This window comes from Tinamus guttatus, unplaced genomic scaffold (assembly GCF_059628265.1).
Source record: "Tinamus guttatus ecotype Peru unplaced genomic scaffold, ASM5962826v1 Tinamus_guttatus_pri_ptg000198l, whole genome shotgun sequence".
NCBI lineage: Eukaryota > Metazoa > Chordata > Aves > Tinamiformes > Tinamidae > Tinamus > Tinamus guttatus.
Genome location: NW_028288732.1, coordinates 3,720,480 through 3,743,707, shown reverse-complemented (window position 1 = coordinate 3,743,707; position 23,228 = coordinate 3,720,480). Strand labels below are relative to the sequence as shown.

At 40.3% G+C, this 23,228-nt stretch overlaps 1 protein-coding gene across 1 annotated transcript in view; it reads right to left on the bottom strand.

The window, feature by feature from the left end:
• Window positions 1–23,228, bottom strand: part of SPATA16 (spermatogenesis associated 16) — a 72,447-nt gene that overhangs the window by 27,131 nt on the left and 22,088 nt on the right. The window contains exons 3-4 of the mRNA XM_088523914.1: window positions 20,946–21,035; window positions 11,289–11,373 (exon numbers count right to left, since the gene is read on the bottom strand). Of these exons, the coding sequence (XP_088380040.1) occupies window positions 11,289–11,373; window positions 20,946–21,035 (175 nt within the window). The remainder of the gene's footprint in view (window positions 1–11,288; window positions 11,374–20,945; window positions 21,036–23,228) is intronic.

Here is a 23,228-nt window from a genome sequence, read left to right as displayed (position 1 = left end):
GGACAGTATTTGGCCCTGGACAATTAACAAACTTTAAATGTGTGTAACAGCAGCAAGACCACCTGGGATGGTCATAACGTTCCCTTGAGTGAGAGGAAGCTTTCTGCAAACACATCCCCATTATCTATGGCTACCTCTGCAGACCTGGAGGTACCAGACCAGAAAATAGCCGGTGTGTCTCCCTGCCAAGAGTTCAGGGACCCGTGAATGGAGCTGGGCCCTTTCTTCCCTCCAGAAATACCTCGCAGTCTGCTATGATTTATAGCAAAGTGATTTTGAGTTTTTGTATTTTGATGGACTTTAATTTCCCTATCGTTCAGGGCACTTACAGGATAAATAACAAAGCAATAGCACCCATAAAGTCTTCCGAGGTAAATTTTAAGAAAAGCAGAGGAGTAGTCAAACATGTAACTACTTGATTTCATGCGTAAATATAGGCACCAAATCAAAATTTGTGCTTGATAGTGGGTTTTCTGCTGGCTCTCTATAGTTCAGCAGCCATTTTCTAATCAGAAGTAATCTGAATATATGTCTGGCTGTATCTATCCACTTCAGATGTAAAATATATGGAGTGAGGCAGCGAGACAGAGAGGTGGGCGGCTGGACCAGACATATTCTGTGGGTGTGGGGGAATAGCTTTCCTGGCATTTGCCTGCAAAGTTCATTTTTGGATTCATCATCCCTGAGAGCAACTCAAAGTCATGCCTATAATGTCTCTGCATTGCCAGGTACCCATAGATACCTGCACAGCATGCAAATAGTGACTGGCTCAGGGGACAATAACGGTAAAATGTCAGGCAAAGGGGGGAAAAATAGACCCGTGGTTTCTGGTCAATACTGCTGGTGAAGGTATTACTACCCAAGAGCATTTTTTTCCCCCAGGCTACTGACCCTGGACATAGATGCTATTTGTTTTATTATCCTCTTGGATTTTTATGGGCTAAAGTCTTTAAGGATATAAAACTTCAACCCATAAAAACTTTGGAGCAGAAAACTTTATACGATGAAATCCCTGAGGATTTTTCTGCTTAAGCCTTTATGTACTGAGGTCCCTATCCACAGAGAAATACCTGCCAATGTGTCCAGGAAATGTAGAACATCATGTCTATCGTGGCATACACCATGCAGATATTCAAGATACAGTCCAACTGTGGAGGGAATTACAAGGCCCCACTGGACTCTTCACCAGAGTCTTTTGAGAGTGGATAGGAAAACTGTTTTTCCCATTTTCATGTGTTTTTGTGTCTTTCCACCAGAAGTGTTATTTGTGCAAACTGTTCTTTCATACATGAGGATATTGCTGCTATAGACTTGGAGTGGAAGAATTGCCAGGCTCCTTCTTGAGTATGGAGTTAGCATAAAGCTTATTTCTAAGCTGCAGCTATGGAGAAGGATGATGGTTTTCCACATATCCGCAATTCCACATATTGCAAGTGAAATCTGCCATGTTATCTCATCAGGTGGTGTAACAGTCCAGACTTCCACCCCAGCAGAGTCTGAGAAAACAAAGACCTTAAGATGCCCTTAAACCATAGGAAAGACCTTCTCCAGCAACATAAGGACTGTCATTGATCATACAAGTTCATCCAATGGGGTGGTTCCTCTCAGCAGTAGACCAAGTCTATTGCTTCAGGGAAAATTAAAAAGAAAAGCTCTTTTAAGAAGCTGCAAAATAATCTGATCATAGGGAAGATTTTCTTCTGTAGTTATGGGTTTGACTCATGGCCTGCCACGTCAGGAGGTTTATATCTCTGCTTTGGAAGTGTGTGGAATCAGAGCAAGTCTGCGGAGAAACCATCTGGAAAACAAGTATCGCAAGGAGTATTTAAGTTGTCAGCTCTTCTACTGAGATATCAGTTAGTTCTTTCACAAAACAGATTCATTCACAAGGTTTACGAGGAATGTAAATGCTATCATGGCAGTTAAAAAGTCAAAAGACATTCCTAAACCAAACTTTGTTTTAATGAAAGGTTTAAGTAGATCTTCCTTAATTTGAACTAAGACCATGTATCCCTTTGCTCTAAAGCACCTTGGCTCTGCAATATCATTATCCTCTGTCATATCTAGTAATGGTACATCTCCTAGACCTTTTAATAAACCCTAAAGTTTACTCTAAACAGTCTTATATTGTCCCTTCAATGCCCACTAAAATTCTGTTAAGAGCTCATAAAATGAATAGGTAGATGCACAAGAAACAGAGTTTTCCTGTGCCAACTTTTGATGGCAAATGATATAACTACTGCAATATTTTTATGAAGCTTTTGCCATTTTGCCTCACTTATAGCAGATACAGAAGAAGAAAAATGGCACACTAGCCGCAAATTCTTCATAACAGTGACAGTAGCTTTCTCTGCTACAGTCCCTAACCTTAATCCTCTTTAACTACAGAAAGATTTAATTTTGAAAATCCAATTATCTTGACATCTAGAATTAGCCAAAAATTTAGATATCTTTCTAGTGCCTTATCTTGCAGCTGCAGTGCACGCTCAGCCACCATCTCATTTACATTACAGTAGGAATTGATGCTTTTATTGATGATTTTTATTAATGTAAGGAGATCAGTCAGGGCAGAGCCATTAGCCTCTTCTATGAACTGCTTCCACTCTTGGGGTGGTAGGTAGAATTACGGGTGCGCTGCAGTGCAACCTATGCACTTTTCTCTGTATCTTGCCAGCCATAAAGAAATATCTGGCAGCCCTGCCACTAAGTCTGCTGCTGTTGTGATATGAATATCTTCTCACCAGCATGATCCTCTTACACTATTTTTATTTTTTTCTGTGGGAAAAGTAAGTAGACTGAATGCCAGAGCATATCTTTTTCTCAGTATGTTTATAGCATGAATAAATTATGTATTATACAATAGAGGAGAACTTTCTGCTTATCTGCCATGTAATGCCTTCCCATTAATGTAGGCCACGTGAAATATCAGCTTATTTAAGTTCTTAAGTTATTAATGTATTTAAGTCTTTGCCAGTTATTTTGTATGCAGTATATTTTTAAAAGCGGATTTACGGAGCAACATGGAAATAGACCCTTGCATTCTGCTGAGTTGTAAGCGGCAGAACCAGACACATTCCAGATGGGTTACCTTAAACTCTGAGATTTATTGATATTTCAGTACGAGCCTCTTTATGTTTGAGAGAAAAGAAATCCATGCTTTATATCCTCCCAAAGCTATCACTGTTCATTAAGGAAGTGCACATGGAATAAAAGGGTTAAGGAAAGGATTAGCTGGATGCTGCTAGTGCAGGTCCCGGTACAAGCTGCAAGCACATGGCAAAGTGGGCACCCAACTGCGACGCAGAAACCCAGTTCTAGTTTGGGGACACTCGCTGTCCTTGGGTCCCATCACTAACATGTGTGAACCATGGGAGACCTCAACATTGGTGTCACCCACCACCAGCCAAAGCTCCTCCCTTTCCACCTTGCCACAGGAGGGAACGTGAAGCACTTTGGTTTTCCCTAACTGTGGTTACAGGCTGATCCTCACACCCGTTGATGCCAGCAGTGGATGGGGCAGTGGATGAGCAAAGAGCAGCCTCCTTGAACATGCCAGTTATCCTTGACGGGTAGATATTTGCCCAAACCTCACCGCTTTTATCCAAAAACAAGCTGCTTTCAACCAGTTTGTTAATGCTTGCCCTTTCTTAAGGATAAGAGGGTTTCCATAGTGAGAAACACCATAATTCCAGGGAGGCAATCTGCCACGGCTTTGTGTGGAGCAGCGGGGCTGCCCGGCTCGCTCCGGGAGATGCCGTTTGCCGAACACGAGTGCCCTGCAGGTCCTTGGCTAGTGCTGCTCCCGCAGCAGCAGGACCGTCTCTCTTTGCAAGAGGGGATTATGCAGTGTGCTCAGTCAAACGGCTTTGGGAGCCTTGGAGAGATGTCTTGGATCAGACGGGCAGAGCGAAAGGTCAAGCATTGCTGAGTGCTTCATGGGAAAGCAATTACCCCCACTGGCCAAAACCTGGCATCTGAAGCCATCCCAGCATCTGGGCATGCGTTGGAGAGACAGGGAACGACACTGGCAAGGGAATACTCCTAGGAGAAATGGGGAATATTTGCTTTAGAAGCTTTTCAGGGCTTTTAGCACCAAAGGAAGGAGGCAAATAAATAAAAAAAGAAAAATAAAAAGAAGCCAAAACACAGTAACTAAGTGAACAAGATGTCAGTCCTTCTTAGCACTGAGCTCAACATCTTTTGGTAACTCGACCGAAATGTGAAGAGATGAATCAGGCAGCCGGGGATGGTGACTGATGTGGTTAGCCCCTAAAATGGACAGCACTGTTCAAAGGGGCAGCGAAAAATCATGCCTGAGTTGTTACAATAGCAAACTACTTTATGTGGCTGAATGGCTGCTAATATATAGAAGACAACCTGACTGTATATAGAGATGTTTTTGAAAAGTGACTTTATCTCTCTTTGTGTGATGTCCTCTATAGCTCTTTAAGAGTGTGTGTCCAAATGGGAAACTGCAGGGCTGGTAATGATCCTGGTACAGCACAAACTCCTGCCCGCAGCTTCATCTCCCTGGAAAAAGGAGATGGGGTACAAAGAAAGGGAAGGGAATAATGAATGTGCAACTCAGGTGGACGAGAAGGACATAAGAATGGCACGAAATGGCTGGTTTTCTATATTGATTTCTCAGGTTCCTTCTGTAAACCTGAGAGCTCTGCTTCATCACCCAGTAAAAGCCTAATTCTGTTCCTGAAATTTGCACATTACTTTCGAGCTACCCTGTGGGTTTTTTAAATGGTATGGAGCTTTGCTCACCAGGGTTGTTCCCGTTGAGCATCTTTGAGGTATGATTTATGGGCCTCCGTTAACGGTTAAAACTTTAATTGGATTGGTATTATGCTTCATATTGGGATTTCAACAGCTACCAGCTACAACCAAGATACGCGTTGCCTATTACATTCAGCTGGTATTGAATAAATCCATCTCTCTTGAAATTAGGGATAATTAACCCATCTGTTTTAATAAGTGTGACATTTAAACTAATAACTTTTCTTAGCATGTAAATACAAGTATGATTCAAGCAACAGTAATTTACCGTGAATGATCTAGTTCTCGAAAAATAGCAGTAGGTAGAAAATATGTGGAGGTAGATACTATTAAAGAAGAAATGGCATAAGAAAAATGTTAAATTCCTTGGGTTTGAACATGCAGAATTATTTCTGGAATGAAAATACCAGCAATAACAACAGCAATAAAAAGCTCCAAAACCAGCATCAACATGATAGAAACTCTCTGTTACGTTATTTGCCTTATCAATCCAGCTTTCAATTACTCCACATTTTTACTAGTGTGTCTGAGAGCAGAATTATGCTTATTTTTGGAGCTCGAGTTATGTTTTACTAGCAGTGTGCTGCAGATGTTGTGGGAGCTCCGGTCCCCCTTGGGATTGTCGACGCATGGTATTTTAGAAACAGATTCTCAAGAAAGGACAACAGCCAAAATCCTTTTGTTCTTGCAACATGCAAGACAAAAGGAAAATATTTACATCTCAATTTTCCACCAGAAAATGAAAAGTTTAGTGCCTCAAAGCAAGCGGTGTCCTTCAGTGTGGCCATAGGTACAGTCGCAGAGGGAAGAGTACTTATTGGTTTTTATAGAGAGGCATATGAGAAATATTGCCTCTTTTCTGAAGTGAGAAAAATTAAAATTAATTCTTAAGGTAGCAACAAATGCCACAAACCTCTGACACAATGAGACTGAGGCATTTTTCCTGCGCACAGAGCAGTCATTGACCTCAATGGGATTTGCCCCCAGATTCGATGACGGGAGGGATTTTTCTGCAGTGAAGTGTGGCACAGTGTGATATGCTGAAATAGCCTCAAGAACTGATGAGAAATGTCTTTTCTCACTGATATGATGGCCAGGCCGTCTGGCGGGGCCGCATGTCAGCTCCTATCAGTCATTCCATTAGGAAGGCTCCAAACCTTCCGTGGTGCTGCCAGCTTGGAAACCCAGTGCTCTGCACCAGGACAGGGGTTGAGCAGCCACACGCAGGGCTGCCGATGGCCTTGTCATGGACTGGGAATGTGGGGGATGTTCTTGCTACCGGCAGTGCTTTTCCTTTAATTTTGTGCCTGGGATTGCGACCCCACAGGTGTGGGAAAAAGCTGAACCCTGAAGTTGACAGCACTTGTCACTGTGATGAAGCTGTGTGGCCACCTTGCAGGGCTGGGTTATAATTTGCTTTACTGCACAATATGTATGTTATTCGGTGCTTCAAACAGCCGGTTTTTTGAACTGGAAACACCTGATGTTCGTAATAGCAACGACTGAGCAAAACAAATGTCTGAATACTTAAATCCTCCATGTCAGCCAAGGCAAGTGCCTCCTGGCAGCTTTCTCTGCTACGCTGAGCTTAGCTGACATAAATATTCTCAGAAATGTAAGTTTATGAGCTCCATGTGCTCACAGATACGATATTTTAAATGTGCTAAGAGCAACAATACAAAGCAATCTAGGGTTGATCAGGAAATCTCTAAAGCTAAAAGCCCAGTTTGCTCCAGTGCAAAGTAAAGGTCTCCATGTCAGCTGTAGCAAACGCACATTGGCTATATTAAGGAATTACGGCTTTTAGTATAAATGGTTATGGAGGTATACAGACACAAACCTAAAAGCTTCTGAAATGCCTACCTGAAGTTCTGCTGGTTCTTGCTGCAAATACATTGCTGGGGCAGAAGCAATTAGTGCAAGACTAATGCCTTAATAATAAGACTTTGGAAAGCTGTGACTGACTCTGGGTGTAACTGCAGAAGGGACGCTGGGGCAGAACTGTTAATGCAAAATAGGCCACATGGCCTTTGTAATGGAATAGTAAAGGCAATTAAACGTGTAGTGTGCCAATGAGTCAGGCTCGAGATGTTTATAAAGTAGGTGGTAAAGGTGCTTGCTACTGAAATGTCATTACCAGATATTAGTGAAGATATCAGGCTGTGATATTCAAGATATTGGCCAAGTTCATTTTTGATGACATTACATGTTTAACGATATTGTAGCGTGGTAGTAGATTAAAACATCCAAGGTATATTGCATAAATTTTAGCCAGTGGAAATAGTTTACAAAGGTGTGGATCAAATTAGACAGTTTAGGGCGGACTCTAGAGGATGCCCTGCCCCAAGTCTATTGTTTGTTTGGCTCTTTCCAGCTAGAAAGGCTGGCAATAAGTACCAAAAGGCCTATTGGGCAATAGTAATAAACAGGGTTAAACTTTTGTCTTGCTGCTACAACTCTGTAAATATGCACCATGATACATTTAATAACTTTCACATCATCATTTCATGTGATGAATTCGGTTTAACTGGCCAATTTTTGACCCAATCGCCAATACACAAATCACCCAGGGCTTATTCCAGAGCGGGTTGTGAAAACAAAAAAATCCATCTGATTATATGTTAATTTGCAACGTATATTTTCAACTAATGGAATAAAATATTTGAAAGATACTCGGTGAACAGAGGAAAAGGCTTAGCTTATTGAATAACATTATGCATTGCAAATTACTTTTCCAGCTCTCTTCAACACTATACCTTTATCTCTGAATGGAATGGAAGGCATGTATTAATATTCAAAAACAACACAGGGCATTCGAAATTACATATCACTATACAGAAGTTCCAGAAATATATTACTTTAAAGGGGATAATCAAAGAAAGCGTATCAAAAAGCTAATCAAAAGGAATATTTAAAGGTATCTTGATCATGATCCATAGGTATGTATTTGGGGAGAAGATAACAAGTGCTAGAAGATCTTTAAGCTTTCGAAGATGAAAGCATAATATAAATTGCTGGAAGTTAGTACTGGACAATTGTGATCCCAATTTATTAACTGGGGAGGAAAAAAGAGACAAACATGCCTCAAATCACGTTTTGGAAGGGAAATGGTAGATATCCTAATATTAAACTGTTTAAATGGAGATTGGATAACTTTCTCAAAGACACTCTTGGCTTCACCTCTTATTTATTGGTACTGACGCAGGAAGGCAAGGGTGAAATTCTGCGGTGTTTTTATGCAGGAAGTCAGATCATTCATCATTATGAGCCCTTCTGGCCTTAAAAAAATCTATGACTGTACAAATCTTGCAGTGCATCTAAGAGGAGATAAACAATCCCATGGAACAGATGACTACTGAAGAAGAGGAAGTGTGTAAGAGTTAATAATGAGGAATGGAGAGAAAAATATTTGAGGATATTTTAAGAAAAAGGACTCTTGGCATTTAATGCCAGGGATAGTAGGGAAGTACAAAACAAACACCAAGAGAAGGAAACACAAGGAGATAAAAGATTAAGGAAGATTGCTCTGAGCATGAGGAATAGGTGAAGAGAGAAAGACAATGATCTAGAAGTAAGACAAATAAACAATAAAGAGCTTTGCAGATGTCAATTAAAAGCTTGAATTTTATGCAGTTGAGAAGTCAGCGAAAGGAAAAGCTTCTTCCAGTGGGGAAAAAAATCACAGAAATAAAGGTAGTCAGTAACACGCAAGAAGATCAACCAACTGATCAAAGCAAGGAGTGACAGATCTTTAAATTTTCCTCACCTAAAAATCTTTCCTCGCAAAAGTGAAAAACAAATTGTCCTGTTCAGCATCTATTCCCTTCCTCCTCCGAAAATGTAGCTCACGCTTGTGAGGCAACCTTGCAGAGCTCTGGGGAAGAGGAGCAGTTAGCAAGAAGCGCGTGCATCAATAGCTGTTGCTTTGGTTACAAAGACACATGAGCATATATGGTCGTGACAAGTTATTTTCAGCTTTACACAGTGAAATAGAGAGAATATTAATAAAAAAGTTGATGTTATCTCTGCTTGGTCTCTCCACGGTAGAACATCCCAGTGCAGTGTCACGTTCTCTATCATGCTGCATAATTGTTGCTGCGTATACTAGTGACATTGAAGTCGACCTTGGTGCTGAATGTATAGAATTCATCAACACAGGAAGGAGGTGCTGGGAGATATCTTCATGAACAGTGTTTCTTAAGTGCTAGCTATTAACTTGAGTGGGAGCAGAACTGGGCACCCAGCTGCCTGTACTGCGTGTGTCAGCATATAGATATCACTGAATCCTTAGCCTAGCCCACGCTCAAGCATACGCATAAAAGGCACAAAATTGCAGAGCAATCTCTGTCTCCCAGTGAAATCAAGCACGGTGGGGGATCAAACAAATGGTTAGATCTCTACTGACACCTCCAAGCTTCTGCAGGAAGAGACTGCAATTCAGGTTCAGATGAAAGAGGCAGAAAAGAAGTGGAAAAAGGAAACACAAACAGCGTAGCGATGCCTGTTGGCACCACTGAGGTGCAGGGAAGTCTGTGTGTGAACTCTCCGTCAGGAACAAAATGAGCTCTGGACTGAAGCGGAGATTAACCTGAGTCCTAACACTTTCAAAATCTTTTGGCCCTTTCTATTTTTAAGATGATGCAATTGACTGGAAGTGATTCAGTACTAGCATTTCATCTGGTCTGGGTCATTTACATCGTAGCTTGGGATTCCAGACCCACAGCTTCTGGTTCAGACCCAGTGAGGAGGCATCTTCATGAATCTTGTCCTTCACAATGTTTTCTTCTAGTCCTGTTGCATAGCAGGGCAATCTGAACCCCTGGGTGAGGGAATAGTGGTGACAGCTCCTTCTTTAAAGGCTAAGGCTTTGAAGCTTCATGGCCATGACATCAAGAAGGGGAATCAATGGAGACCAGTGTTAAGAGACAAAAAACGATACTCCATTTGAAGAAATGACCCCTTCATAGCACCTGTTTGTGAACTCCAGATTTTAAACGAGTCTGACCCAGTGGGGAAAAAATCAAACTATTCTGTACAGAGGAAATTCTCTGCTGGAAAGCATATAAGAAGGTTCACAGACACTGCAAACACTAGCCCAGTAGGTAATTCTCTGAATGAGATGCACTTTGCACTCACAGCAGTACTGATATTCAACAGCTCCCAGCCCTGAGATTTATTCCATTTTACCAATAAGAATGCAACTAATAATAGTTCAAAAAAGGAAGAATTTTCTGTGCAAAAGTAAAAGACAAGATTCTGATCTTTATTACACTGACTTCTATCAGACCTATTTTGCACTACTTCCCACACCACAGTACAACAAGGACGAGCCCTCTTGTTGTCAGTGATGTTCTTACAAGTTAAACCACAAGTAAGTGGGAAAAGAATCAGGCTTCAACTTTTTTATCAGAAGAGATATGCATTATTTCTGCATTTTTATTAAACATTTTTACTAAGTTACCAAAGTATTTTGTGCTTGGCTTCTTCCATCTAATCAAAGAGCAGTCCATGAAACGATCCCTTGAGTGCCGTGCTAGTTGTAAGACCAAGGCTTTGGAGCAGCTGCATGGACCAAAATTAGGTCTGAGGAGAATCACAAGTAGAATTGAGCCTCAAAGCGTAAGGACTGTTCATAAGTTGCTTTGGTCCAAGATAATAAATAGTTCTTTTTTTTTTTTTTTTTTTTTCTGGGTGCACACCTATACTTCCACAAGTCTAGGCTCGGAAGCAGGAAAGTGAGGCTGGAAGGTCTTTCACCATCCAAGGGCTTGAATGCTGCCCTCCCTCTGAAATGGACTTTGGTTGCATCAGTTTGTGATGGTTGGGACACAACCTGGAGTCATTAGCTCCTGTAGCAATGAACTACCAGCAAAAGGGTTTATCATCCAGGTACTCTCAAGTTTGTGAGAACCCTGCTCAGAGCAGCAGGAGCTACTCTTAAACTCAGATTTGTGCTGATGTGGCTGAACCGTTAACTCAAATAAGAAAGTTTCACTCAGGAGACAAGTCTCATTGAAGTCAATGGTCTACTCCCCACATAAGTAATTGTTGTAGAACTGGGGTCTCAACTAGTCATCCTTCACAGAGCACTTTAGGTTTCTCTGAGACCATTTGTTATGGTCTTCCCTCCCAGCTCCTTCCAGCTGAAGAGTTTGGAAAGGTGTCAGAGGATTACTATCATGCAAATTGAAAAAGAAAAGTGTCACTAAGGTAGGAAGGCTTCACAAAAAAATAGCTTTGGGGACCATACAGTATCTAGAATTAAATTTTATAGCAGTCCATAAAATTGAAGTATGAGCCAAGGGTTAACAACCTTGAATTTTGCCCTTAAAATTAGTCCAAGAAAATCTACCTCATTATAAATACAGTAGTACTATATAGTGTCCTGTTGATTGATATGCCCAAGAGCTACCTTTGTCGGCAGTCTTTTAAGCAGCAATCCTTCATTTTGGTCTTAATAGTGAGATGGGCACCTCCTTCCTAGTTGGGCTATCAATTTTTACCTGCCAATACAGTTTGATGAGCTTGCTTATATGCTGCTCAGTGCCTCCCGACAGCCAGTACATATAGTCAGCAATCATGGCGCTCCTGGTGACAAAAGCAGAATAAATGAGTGTGTAGGGATGAAATGATGCATATAGCAATATTTAAAGAAGATAACATTAAAAGAGTGTAACATGAAGTTTCTATCAGAAGATTACACATAACATTCAATCTTTGTCCAATTTTAAGATAAACATTAGTATTATTTTTAGATATCTAAACTACGTGCAAGTGAACAGCCCTGCATTTTTCTCTTTGATCACTTTTCTGTATTTTATTTTGAGGAAATATTTAATGCCTTCTCAAAAATGGTTGGGTTTTTCTTTTTCTTTTTTTTTTTTAAATCTATTTGCCTGTGAAATAGAGTAAAGATAAGTAAATTTATTCTAGGGCAGTATCAAAATGTAGAGCACTGTAGTTTGTCAAAGGGTATCACCATCTAGGGCAAACTCAGACATACTTCAGCTTTGATTAAACTGTATCTTAAAAAAAAAAACACAAAAAAGCCAAAAACCAAAGCAATCAACTATCTTTGTACCTAATTGAGTATGCTTTAGTACTCCCACTGTCTGTTACAGCCATTGCATTACTCTTTCTGGAGTGCGAGATATTAAAAACTATTGTGCAATGGATATTAATGCAGAGTCTTGACAGACTTGAGAAAATCAGTTTGCTTTTATGGCTGCTTCTCCACGCTGCTCTCCATTTCCTTTCCTCTAGAGAGTCCAAATCCAATTAAATGTGACTAGATGTAATTCCAAATTGTCACTTTAGTCAATTAAACATATAATAATCTTGTGTACCTAATTACCAGCACCAAAAGTTTATTTGTTGATGTAGTGCTATCAATGTGTGCTTCTGCATGTTTCCCTTATCATTGCCTATATATTAATTGTGCTTTGACATTACTGTAAATTGAATTTGAAATTTCCCCCTAGTTAAAAGTGTCTTACAAACAGTAATCCCAATCCTGTTGTAATACCCTTTCAGAGTGTATTTTCCAAGGCTGTATTATGTTCTTAATGAGATATAACCAAAAATACAAGGATTTAACAATAAACATTTCAAAGCAGGCCCAGTATCAGGGGGTAACATATTGTTACAAACAGGAACTAAATCTGCCCTTAGATGTTTGCATACAGCTCCCGTTAATTCACCAGGAGAAATGGAATTCAATAGGACCATGGTTTTCTGCATAAGGACAGGGTTTAGCCCTAAGCTTTATCCAACTCTCATTCAATGCATTGGCAAAAATCCTCTTGACTGCACTAGAACAAAGAGCAGTTTCTAATTGAACATTTTCAGCCCAGCTGATAGAGGATGAACAAAGGATGAAATCCTCATTGAAGGAACTCTTGTTGACTCCAAATGGTGCCAGAATTTAATCCTAAAAAATGACATAAGTAGCAAGTATGGATGAAATAGAGAAGGTCTCCAAGACTACCTGCTTGACACTAAGAGGACCACTCTTGGTTGTGAGATGTTTGCTGTGTCTGAAACCCAAAGCATAAATAAGAAGGGGCATAAAAATAGAAGAAGACTTTGGTTAAATTTGTGACATTATTCTATATTATTGTGTGTCTGGTCTAGCAGAGGTTGCCTACAAAACTTTCATCTCTTTCGACCATGGCTGTAAGTGGTTCTGCAGTCACTACTAGTGAATGTGAGTGATGGTGCCCTCCTGCGGCCAGTTTATAAAAAAGAAGAGATTATTAATCCAAATTTAGAGCAATTCTCAAGCCTCAATTCTCAGTACTGAAGCCTGATATTTTTGGAGCCAAAGGACAATTTCAAGTGGTTGTCCACAATTTGTTATATAGATTTAATGCACCCAAACTTCTGTTATTTCAAAGATTATATATGGCTAGTCCTTAATCCCAAGTGTCCCCTGTCCTTGTCCCATACTGTGCATTACCATGGGACGGCATTGGGGCAGGGCTGCCGTGGGTCAAACGCAATCAGTGGGATGTAGAGACACAAGCCACTTGCTTTGTCAACTCTCCTGCAGGCCACAGTCCATCATCTGCCAAAATGAGGATCCATCCTGCTGATGGTACAGCCTGACATTCAGCTTGTGATCTCTCATTGCTTTTCACTTTCTTCTCCCAGCTTCACGTCTCTTTCAGAGGAGACATTTAGAACCCTGCATGAATCTGGAATCAATTCCTAGACAAGTCACTTCATCTTTTGCCTTTTCCTAGCATCAACTGCAAAATGAGGGCAATCATATTCGACTGATTTACCTATTTGGTGTGTGAATCCTCCTGGCACAAACTCTCTTTTACTAATTCTTAGCAGAGTGCTCAGCACAATGGCACTCTGATCATGGCATAGTCTCTAGGTACCACGGCACTTCAGACAAACTCCTTTCCGCTTTATTCTTCCTTCTTAATTTGTTCTTATTTAAATAATCATACTCCCAGTTATATTTTAAGCACATGTGCTTAGTTTTTCAATGTCTGCTTTTGTCCCTGCTTAGATTTCTCTTGTACCATTTTGCAGTGTATCATGAACAGCAAGGAACAAATGCGAAAACCCACCAGAGCCTTTAAGAGTCCCTCCATCACTGTTTTATTTTTCACTTTCTTGGTCATCAGGGAGCTCAGAGAGGTTGGGGCTGATGCTTTCTACTGTGACCTTGTGTCTTGATCCAGCGTGTGTGGGGGGGTGGACTAGATGATCTCTAAAGGTCCCTTCCAACCTTAACCATTCTGTGATTCTGTGACTTAAAAATTCCACTTTCAAAACATGCATGGACATTAAAGTTATATGTAGATGGTCTATGTCCTATCCAAATTGTGCTTTAGTCTTTAGGCATTTTTTGGAGAGAGATAGTTGTTCTTTAATGGCTCTGATGTTTATTTCACAGAACCAAGGTTATACGTGCTATAGGGAACTATGTAGAAATGCCCAACAGAAATTCCCTAGCCCTAGAGACTCAGGTGATATGTATCCTATCTGAATACAGTTATAGGTTGGGGCACTCAAAAATATTTAGGGACCTAAACATCCAGATAGGAACCAAAGGACCCACTGAGATATCTAGGAAAATTAAAAGCCTGGCTTTCATTGGAATACATGAAGGCGCAAGGCAATGACTCGGGTCCCTCAGTCCCATGAGTACCTATCACGTCTAAATATCCCGGAGAATCTGGCCTTTAGAAATTTGAGTAACAATGACTTTCAGTGAGAGACTTGTGAGCCCATGAGGCTCTCTGAAAATGGAACATAGATAAAATATTATTTAAGAAAACATTGTTTATGAAATTATTATTTAAGATTCTCAGCTAGTGACCAGACTAATTAACATCTTTTTCTTTCTCTCTCATTAGAGTGAATTAGAGCCTATGATCTTCTGCATATATCTCAAGACACCACACTTGCTTTTACCTCTTCTTTAAGGCTTTACGTCTAAAGGCATTGCAGAAAAGTTGACAATCCTTCCTTTGGGAATAAGGTTGTTTGGAGATTTACTTCTCTATTTGGAGGCACTTTCTCTATTTTAGAAAAAACAGATTTCGGATTTTGGGATAAAACTTTGCAAAATGCAATGCTTGTGTTTTCTTTGGTTTACTAATGAAGAAAAGAGTGATATGTTTTTCCAAAATTAATGAAAAAAAATCACAAAGAAAAGAAGAGGAATGGAATCCACAGGGTATGTGGAGCAGCAAGCAGGGGCTTTCAAGACCACTTCCAGAGGATTTGCTCAGCACTTCGATCTTTTGGGATACGAGTGCTTAAATTCATATGATTTTTACTAGTAGAGCTAGAGTGGACTTCCACAGCATCATCAAACCCATCTGCATGACCGGAGTAAGCCTTGATCTTGTAGTAAAGAGGCTTGCAATATCTGCTCACTGGCCACTTGGTGGTGTAGGACAATAAGATATATGTATTCACACGTAACTGAGGAATGCACCTCAGATCCTGAACTCTGTGTTCCTCAGCCCGGCTGCATAAAGTTATAGGACCGGCAATAAAAGAGTCAGAGGTGGCTTTTGCTGTGCAGCAGCTGCTGACACCACCAGCAAGCGCTCAGCAGAGCCCATCACAGCCAAGAGGCAGCATTAGAAACATTCTGCATTTTCTGCAATACACTCAAGCACCATACCAGTATTAGTGCTGCTAACAGGCTCTGTGTTCAATTCTCATTGCAAATACTGCAAAATAGGAGGGCAAGACCCAAGGCCAGCTGCTCAGGTCCCCTTCAGCAGCACAGAGAAGAAGGAAGCCCTGCAGAAGAGGAGTATCTATTCCCATGCACACAGCAGAGCCTCAGAAGGAATCAGAGCCTGTGCACATTAAAGTAACCTGTAACCTTCTCTGCTAACCAACCACAGTTACTACTCAGATAAGGAGACTGATAAGCAGCATAAAATTACCTGTGTTCCCTACTTCAAGTGATCCCACCTGGGCTTGCAGTAAGAGGTACTAATAAAAAGCCTCAGCTAAGGCTAGGTGCTTTTGGCAGTGTGCAGGTCTGTGGTGCTGGGAAGGTAAGTAAGTCCCTGTGTTTGTTTATTTCATTTTTTTTTTAATGGGGAGGGAAGTTTTTTTGTTTGTTTTGGCAGGACTTTTGTTATTCCTATTCAGATGGTTTCTAATGTAGGTGCCTTGGTGTTTTGAGATCCCTTGTGGTTTCTAGATTTCAGCATCCTCGTACTGAGTCTGTAACAGAAGATATAAAAGAAACCACTGCCCTCTTTTGCATGACCTTTCTTATTTTCCTTAGAGATTAGAAAAAGCAGGGGTTATTTATAAGTGGAGTAAGTAGCAGGCAGTCCTTTTTAATGTGATTACCTCCTTTGAAAAGTAGATGAAATAATAGCACTTAATTTCTTGACATTTTCCATATATTCCAAGTAAAGGTAGATTTTGCTATATTGAGTCATGTGAAAATCATCAGACAATGAAAGACTAAATGTAATTCTGGAAGACTGAGCATCAATGAAGTTACTGAAGACAGGTTTTCCTTATGGGTAGATTAGCCCCAAAATGTGGGCAAAGGTGTTATGGCAATCCCTTATCTCTTGTCTGTGTGGGGTACTAATTGCTGCAGAGGACTAAACTCCCTATAGAACTCTGGTGAGCTTAAATATATTGCAAAGGTATAGAAAAACTCTTGTCCTTTGCCCAAGCCTGTGATGGGATAAGCTTGCTGTCCTTGAAATTGCTTTTTCTGGGTCATTAACCTACTCTTTCTTACAAAGAAGATGGCACCTGTTTAATATATGCTGGTTATACAGAAGGCTTTCCTCACTTTAAAGCATTTATCTTGTGGCTATATGTAGGTACCTACTTTGTGCATGGCATTGAGAGGGGCTCTAAGATGCTAAAAATATTCCTCATCTAACGGTAACTTCTGTGTAACTCGTTACAACTCCTTACAAACATGAACTGAAAGGCAGGGAAAAATCTCAAAATGATGAGGAATGCTTGTTGATACTACCCCAATATAATGTATGAATTGCTCCTTTTACTGTGTTGTTCTGGGAAAGAGGCACATCCCTGCCTATGGGCTGGGACTCTAGTGGCTTAGGATTCCTATGTGGCAGCAGGAAAACAGCCCTTGCTCTGGGGTCGCTGGTGGTGGTGGTGGTCAGAGGGGCACAATCTTGCAGTGTTTGGGGGCTCTGCTTCCATGACAACCAAGTTCTTTTTTTCTTTCTCTAAATGTCACTTAGGAAAACTGGAACAATTGGGAGAACATAAAATTATCTGAGAGGAAGCCCCAGGCAGGATTCAAAGGCAGGTAGCACTGATGCAAGTGTGTGTAAGAGAGCATCAGCTGGTGTTTCCTCCCCACTCCCCTACCCAGCATTTGTATCTCTTTCCATAAAGAAACTATATGTGTTTGTTTAAAAAAAAATAAATAAACATAAGCTATTCACCTAGCTCTTGCCCTCTGCAGTTTTAGTTCTGAGTCTCCAGCTAAAATACGACACACATCTGGAATTTGTAGAGAGGGCAGTGGTTTGATACTTGCAGAGCCAACTTGATGTGCAGTGGACAGGATTATCTAGTGCTTGCTATTCCTCATTGCTTCCTGTTTGTTGATAGGAATGCCACACAGCTGAGTCAGCCCTTCTGGAGCTATTAAGATCCTAAGGCTCCTTCCTCCTCCAGGTCTGCTTGCCCCCACTCTGCAGTCAGATGAATATGAGCTGTTAGTTCTGGCGGAGGCACTGGCAGCCTGTTCCCCCTATGTGCACGCAGCGAGCTCCAGCCTCTCCTTGCTCGTGACAAAAGAGCTATCTTGAGCATTTTCACAGAACACGGTGACACCGCTAAGTCTGCACAGTGTTTTGGTTAGCGGGAAGATGAGAGCTCTATCACTTAATGATTAAAAAAGAAGCCCTTTAGAGGTGCTTTAGACTCCAGTTTTGAACAAAATAGGCAATCACATTTTTTCTATAAGTTACAAGTTTTCACTTTACAAGTGATTATACCTGCAATACCAGCAGGAGCAGAGAAGTGAGGAAGTAGAAGTGAGGAAGAAAATTTGCTCTTGTGCCATGTTGCTCGTGGGGTCAGACCTTGTCATGCTCTGGGGTCTTGGCTCCCTGAGCCTGGGGACTCTGGCTCCAGGTGAATCCTTGCTCTGGAGTTGCCAGGATCTCCCTTGGGTACAGGTGTCCTCTCTAGCATGCTGGCCCATGGTTCAGCAGCCTTGTCCTTGGCACCTGGGCCCTTGTGTAGCTGACATATACCCTTGCATGTATGCATCCTGTATATCTTCTATCTTGTCTGCCTTGCAGTGTTGGTAGCAGTCCTTATGTTCCCAGGAATGTATGATGCCCTTGAGCCTCCTCCAAGAGCATTTTCTCATCTTCATGATAGAAGTTAGCCCAGGACCTTTTCCTAAACTTTCACAGCTGCTTATCAAGCAATCTCTTGATCAGCTGTGAACAGGTCTCCTATATCAGGATGCTTTTGCTGGCTGTTATTGTAGGCTGATCCCAAGCCTCATTCATCTGGAAAGCTCCCGCATTAACTCCCAGGCTGAATTTATGTATAATGTGTTTAGTGCCATTTGTTCAGGGACTAAGGTGGTCTTTTGGCTGAAATAGGTTTTCTCCCTTCTGAGGTTTAAATCTTGACTGTGTTTGTCAAGAGCAGCCTCCTACCATGGGAGATAGTGATAGAGGAGAAATATATTTACTCACTGACATTGTAGTGAAAGTGGTTGCGGCACTTTGGAATTCATCACCTGCAGATGCTGTGACCCCTTCAGTGGCACCTTGAGGATTGCTTTACAATGGCAAATGGCCTTGGGCTGCACTTTACATGGTGGCAGCTGATCATAGTGCTACCCCAAGAGAATAGCCCTGCAGCTGATGACAATTGGAAGCAATGTTAATATTGATATGTTGGACCAACAAGTACTAGTGAAAATCACACACAAACTTGAAAATGCTTAAATTCCAATTGACCACTCTTTGCTTTACTCTCTAATTTTAGAACTGGGTCTAGATTTATTGGAAAGAGTTTGGTGTATTCTGTCCTCAGAGCAGGGAGGAATCATGTGAGATCCCAGCTTGATGGGCAGTCCAACTGAAATTTGCTTATCCCTGCTGCTTGTGCCAAGCAGTACTGTTCATAGCCAACCTCTCCTGTTCAGATTCATACAGTCTTCTGGGTGTGTTTAGCAGAGAATGTAATAAGTTTAAACAGTGCATGGTTGGGGAGGAAGGTGAGGGCTGCTTTAGATCGCCATATATCTTTATGCAATTTTTTCTTATGCATTAAGCAAGCAGAAGTAAATGACAGCTCACTACCGAGCTTTTACCTCTGAAAAGCACAACAAAATGTCTGGATGGTGCAGTCTGTCTCTAAAGGGTAGAGAACACTTGTGTCACTGATGGGGTTTGACAAAGAGCGTTGACTCCAATGAGGTGACAGAAGTGGTGCAAAGCTTAGTTTAACACAACCTGCTGTAAAAGCTCTTTTCAGTTGTTAACACGGTTAAACTAGAATAAAGTGAATCCTGCTGGTGTCACCACTTTTGGAACCACCTATGGTTTAGTCTGTCCAAATGTTCCTGTCCTTTACTACAAAAAAAACACCCTCACTTCAAGTCATCCAGTCTCAGAAAGCTTCTGAGCTGTTTCCTCTTGCCTCTTGATGTAGTAAACTTGCTGATTGCTTATCTGCAATTCCAGCAATAACTATCTTTCCAATTTCGAAATCATATTTATGAATATCTTCCTGGTTCATATTGTCTTCTTGAATCTGGGCACTTACATGTTACTCCTTAGGAATTATTCCTTCTTGAAGGTATGTGTGGGTCTTTATTTTTTTTAATCTTCAATTTAACTTCAAGGAAAAAAGCATTCCTTGTGTTGTTTCACATCTTGGTGAGGAGCTAGTGGCTTGTGGGTTTCCAATTACTGTATTTCACATCTGTCAGAGCAATATATTTTCCTAAAACAGCTTTAAAATATCTGCCTGCTCAGTGGACCTCAGCTGTTGGTGATCCAGTAGGTAACAACTCCTCTCTGCTTAAAATCTTGTGATTTTGATTCAGAAATGTTACCAGTGACATATAAAAGCCAGATTCTGTGATTAGAGTTGTCTGACACTTGTTTTATAAATAAATATATATATTTTCTATATAATGTTGGTGAAATAGAGTTCTGAAGGATCTGTCCATTCAGATTAGGCAAGGGAATTGCTCTCTCAAAGGGTGATCTGGGAAATGTCACAATGCTTCAGGGGTTTTGAACAACACTTTAATTTCTCAGTTTGCAACAGCTCTTTTTCTGAAAACTGAGATACATCAAAAAAGTTTACAGTCAAGTAGAATATTCTAGGTTCATCTGAATTCATATTTCTAAAATATGGAAAAATGTTTGATTTCTTCTCCCAGTCTTGATTCAACTCTAGTGTTCTAGTGGATAGACACTGAAATTGTCACAAAGCAATGTCCTGCTTCTGTAAGTGTTCACTCCAGGGCTTTTTGGTTGAAATTCAGACCAGAAAATGGGAGACCATCTTCCCAAATCCTCTTTGCAGCTCTGCTTGGAAAATGTTTTCTTGTTTCCTATACAAAATGCTGTGTTACAATTTAAATAGCCCCAGACCTCTACCACTAGCATCCATCTTAAATGATGAGCAAAGTGACCTTTTCTGTCTCCTGCCTAATTCCCACTGACTGGTCTGCCATTAGTTAGCTAATGGTTTGTGAAATATTTTTGCGATAAACCTTGTGGTCCTCAGCTGAGCAGTCGTCTATAAGTGCCTAGTATTATTAGTAATAATGATCCATAAGAAGTTACCACTACATTTTGCCATGCACACTTTTCATATTAAACATGCTCAATGGTTAAAAACTGATGGTGTCTGAGGCTTTTGGTCTTTGGAGCAGTGGGACCCAGCCAGGGCACAGCTCTACTCCTGAGTGTTACATGCGTTAGTCTAATTGCAGCCACTAATGTAATTGATACTAGATGTTATAGACTGGAGGGTTTGGAATACTACTGCATGTGAGATCATATATATGAAGTTAATATGCTGACTTTTCTGAAAAACCTGGGTATAGGGTGATATCCTTACTCCTGACTGCTGAAAGCTGTAGAGAGATTATTAGAAATCTAAATCTAATAATACCAAAGTACCTTGCTGCTTCTGAGTATCTTTCTAAACACCTAAACACAGCAGCTTGACGCAGGTGATTCCGGAAATAAGCTGGGTTCAGAATAATGCTCCTTTAAAAGATAAGATGGATAAGTTAAGTTCTAAGTTTTTGCCTCATTAGAAAACCACTAGAATTGAACTGTGACTAACATGTACCCTGCATACACTTTTTCTACACAATTCAAGAGATGAACTGTATACCCCAAATGTAATATGAATTATCAATTTCTCCTCTAACACCTGAGATGCATGAACAAGAATTAAGATGTCTATTGAAGTTATACCATAAATGCAGTTTCATCATAGTTTGTATATGGCTTTAGAAATGCTTATTAAAAGCTCCAGTTTTAATATGCTATATTGTCTATATTTTGCACATACCATAAAAAATGCTACTGTGCTACTTAACCCCTAGTTCTGAAAACATAAATGGCACTTGTCTTACACCATTATCTAGAAAACCCTGTGCATTTAGAATGCATTTTAACGTTAACTTGGGTTGCTTTAAAATACTTGTTACATAAGTTACTATGTGTTAGACCTTGGCATGTTTCTTAGACACTTAAAACCTTGATATCCTGATTGCATTTGTTAAAGTTAAGTTGATACATGTAAAAGATTTAAGGAAAAATATGCCATCTTCCATATTCATCATTCATGCATATACATACACATCTAAAAAAAAATTTAGCACTTTACCACATCAATGAAGAGTTTAACACTTAGATTTTATTTCAAAGAGATCTTATCAATTGGTTTTATTTTCAGTGAAAGTTTTGGATGTTAGGATTAACTACTCCTGTGTTTCCAGACTGCAGTACTATTCTCTTCCATAGCTGAATCGTTTACTGAAGTTTATTAATAGTTTTGAAACTCTGATATAAATACAAATGAAAACAGAACTGTTAGTTCATCTATAGAAACAGATTTATACTATCAGCGTATGCTTTCTGGAAGACCATTAGCTGTCTTGCTGTCTGTGTTCAGTGCTTGTAGATTATATATCTGTGACTTTCAGACGGGGCTTTAGGATTAACAGATAAAACCAAGAAATATTTTCAACATGCTATTCATGTGTATAGACATATGAATTAAAATCACATGCTCTTTCTCCAAGGCACATAAAAAAAGAATGGTTGTGTCTACAGTGGCAAATAGTTTGGTGTCTGAGTGGATCAAAGAGCTGATGAAGGCCTCTGCATGTAATTTGGGCTTCAGACTTGGGCTTTTGGGCTAGTCTGATCCCTTGGACATATTGCTCAAAGTTACCTTGAGGACTAGTTGTTGGTTTGGATTCCCCTGTCTTTATTAGGTGCAATTGCTAATTCTACTAGTGAGGTAGAGTGCAGCTAGTTTTCTCTGAAATCAATCTAGTTTGAGAGTGCCAAAATGGATCATCTGGCACAACAAAACATTATGCTGTATGAGCAGAACTGTCCTGTGCTGGGAGCTCAGCTCTGCTGAAGATCATCTGAACATGGTCCAGGAAATAAACTGTCACAAAACTATGCTTTTCTACCCCAACATCTTAAAAAATGCCCAGAAACAGAACTATGGTGAAACAAAGAATTATCCTGTGTGAACTATTTCTCTTGAAAGAGAATGTAGGGGAGAAAATAACATCACATACAAATGATGATCCTGTAGCTTAATGTATTACTGGAGGAATTGGACCTCAGTGATGGGAGGCACTGAATTAAAATTCAGCATACAAATCAATATCAGGTGTTAACATATAGCTGCTGTTAATGGAGGCGGGGAGGGGATCAATCACTCTTATTGGTAACAAAGATAATGCCAACAGCAAACACTGCAGTTCTCTGCCAAAGTGGTTCGGATCTGAAGTTCAAACAATACTGATGGCCACAGAAACTTAATTTAGCCAAAAAGAAATCATCAAAAGATCAAATGCTATCAACATTTAATGATTTGATCAAGGCATTAATACCTTACTTGGATGTCAACTGGTACTTCTGCAAGCTATTTTAAAGGAGATTATTGCTGCTGTAAACTGTAGTCAACAGTTGATAATAGTATTATTGATTCTTTTTATTTATTTATTTTTCCTCTCCCTCCTGAAGTTATCAGCTCTACCACAGTCAAGCAATATCACTGTGAAGGGGGAAAAAAATTAAAAAATCAATATTTCCCTGGTAGTTAGCAACCCATTTTCTGTAAGTCTTAGAGCAGGATGTGCTGTGATAGGTTTATAATAAATATAAGACTGTAGCTGATTTTCAAAGCATTAGGTATCAACTCTCCAC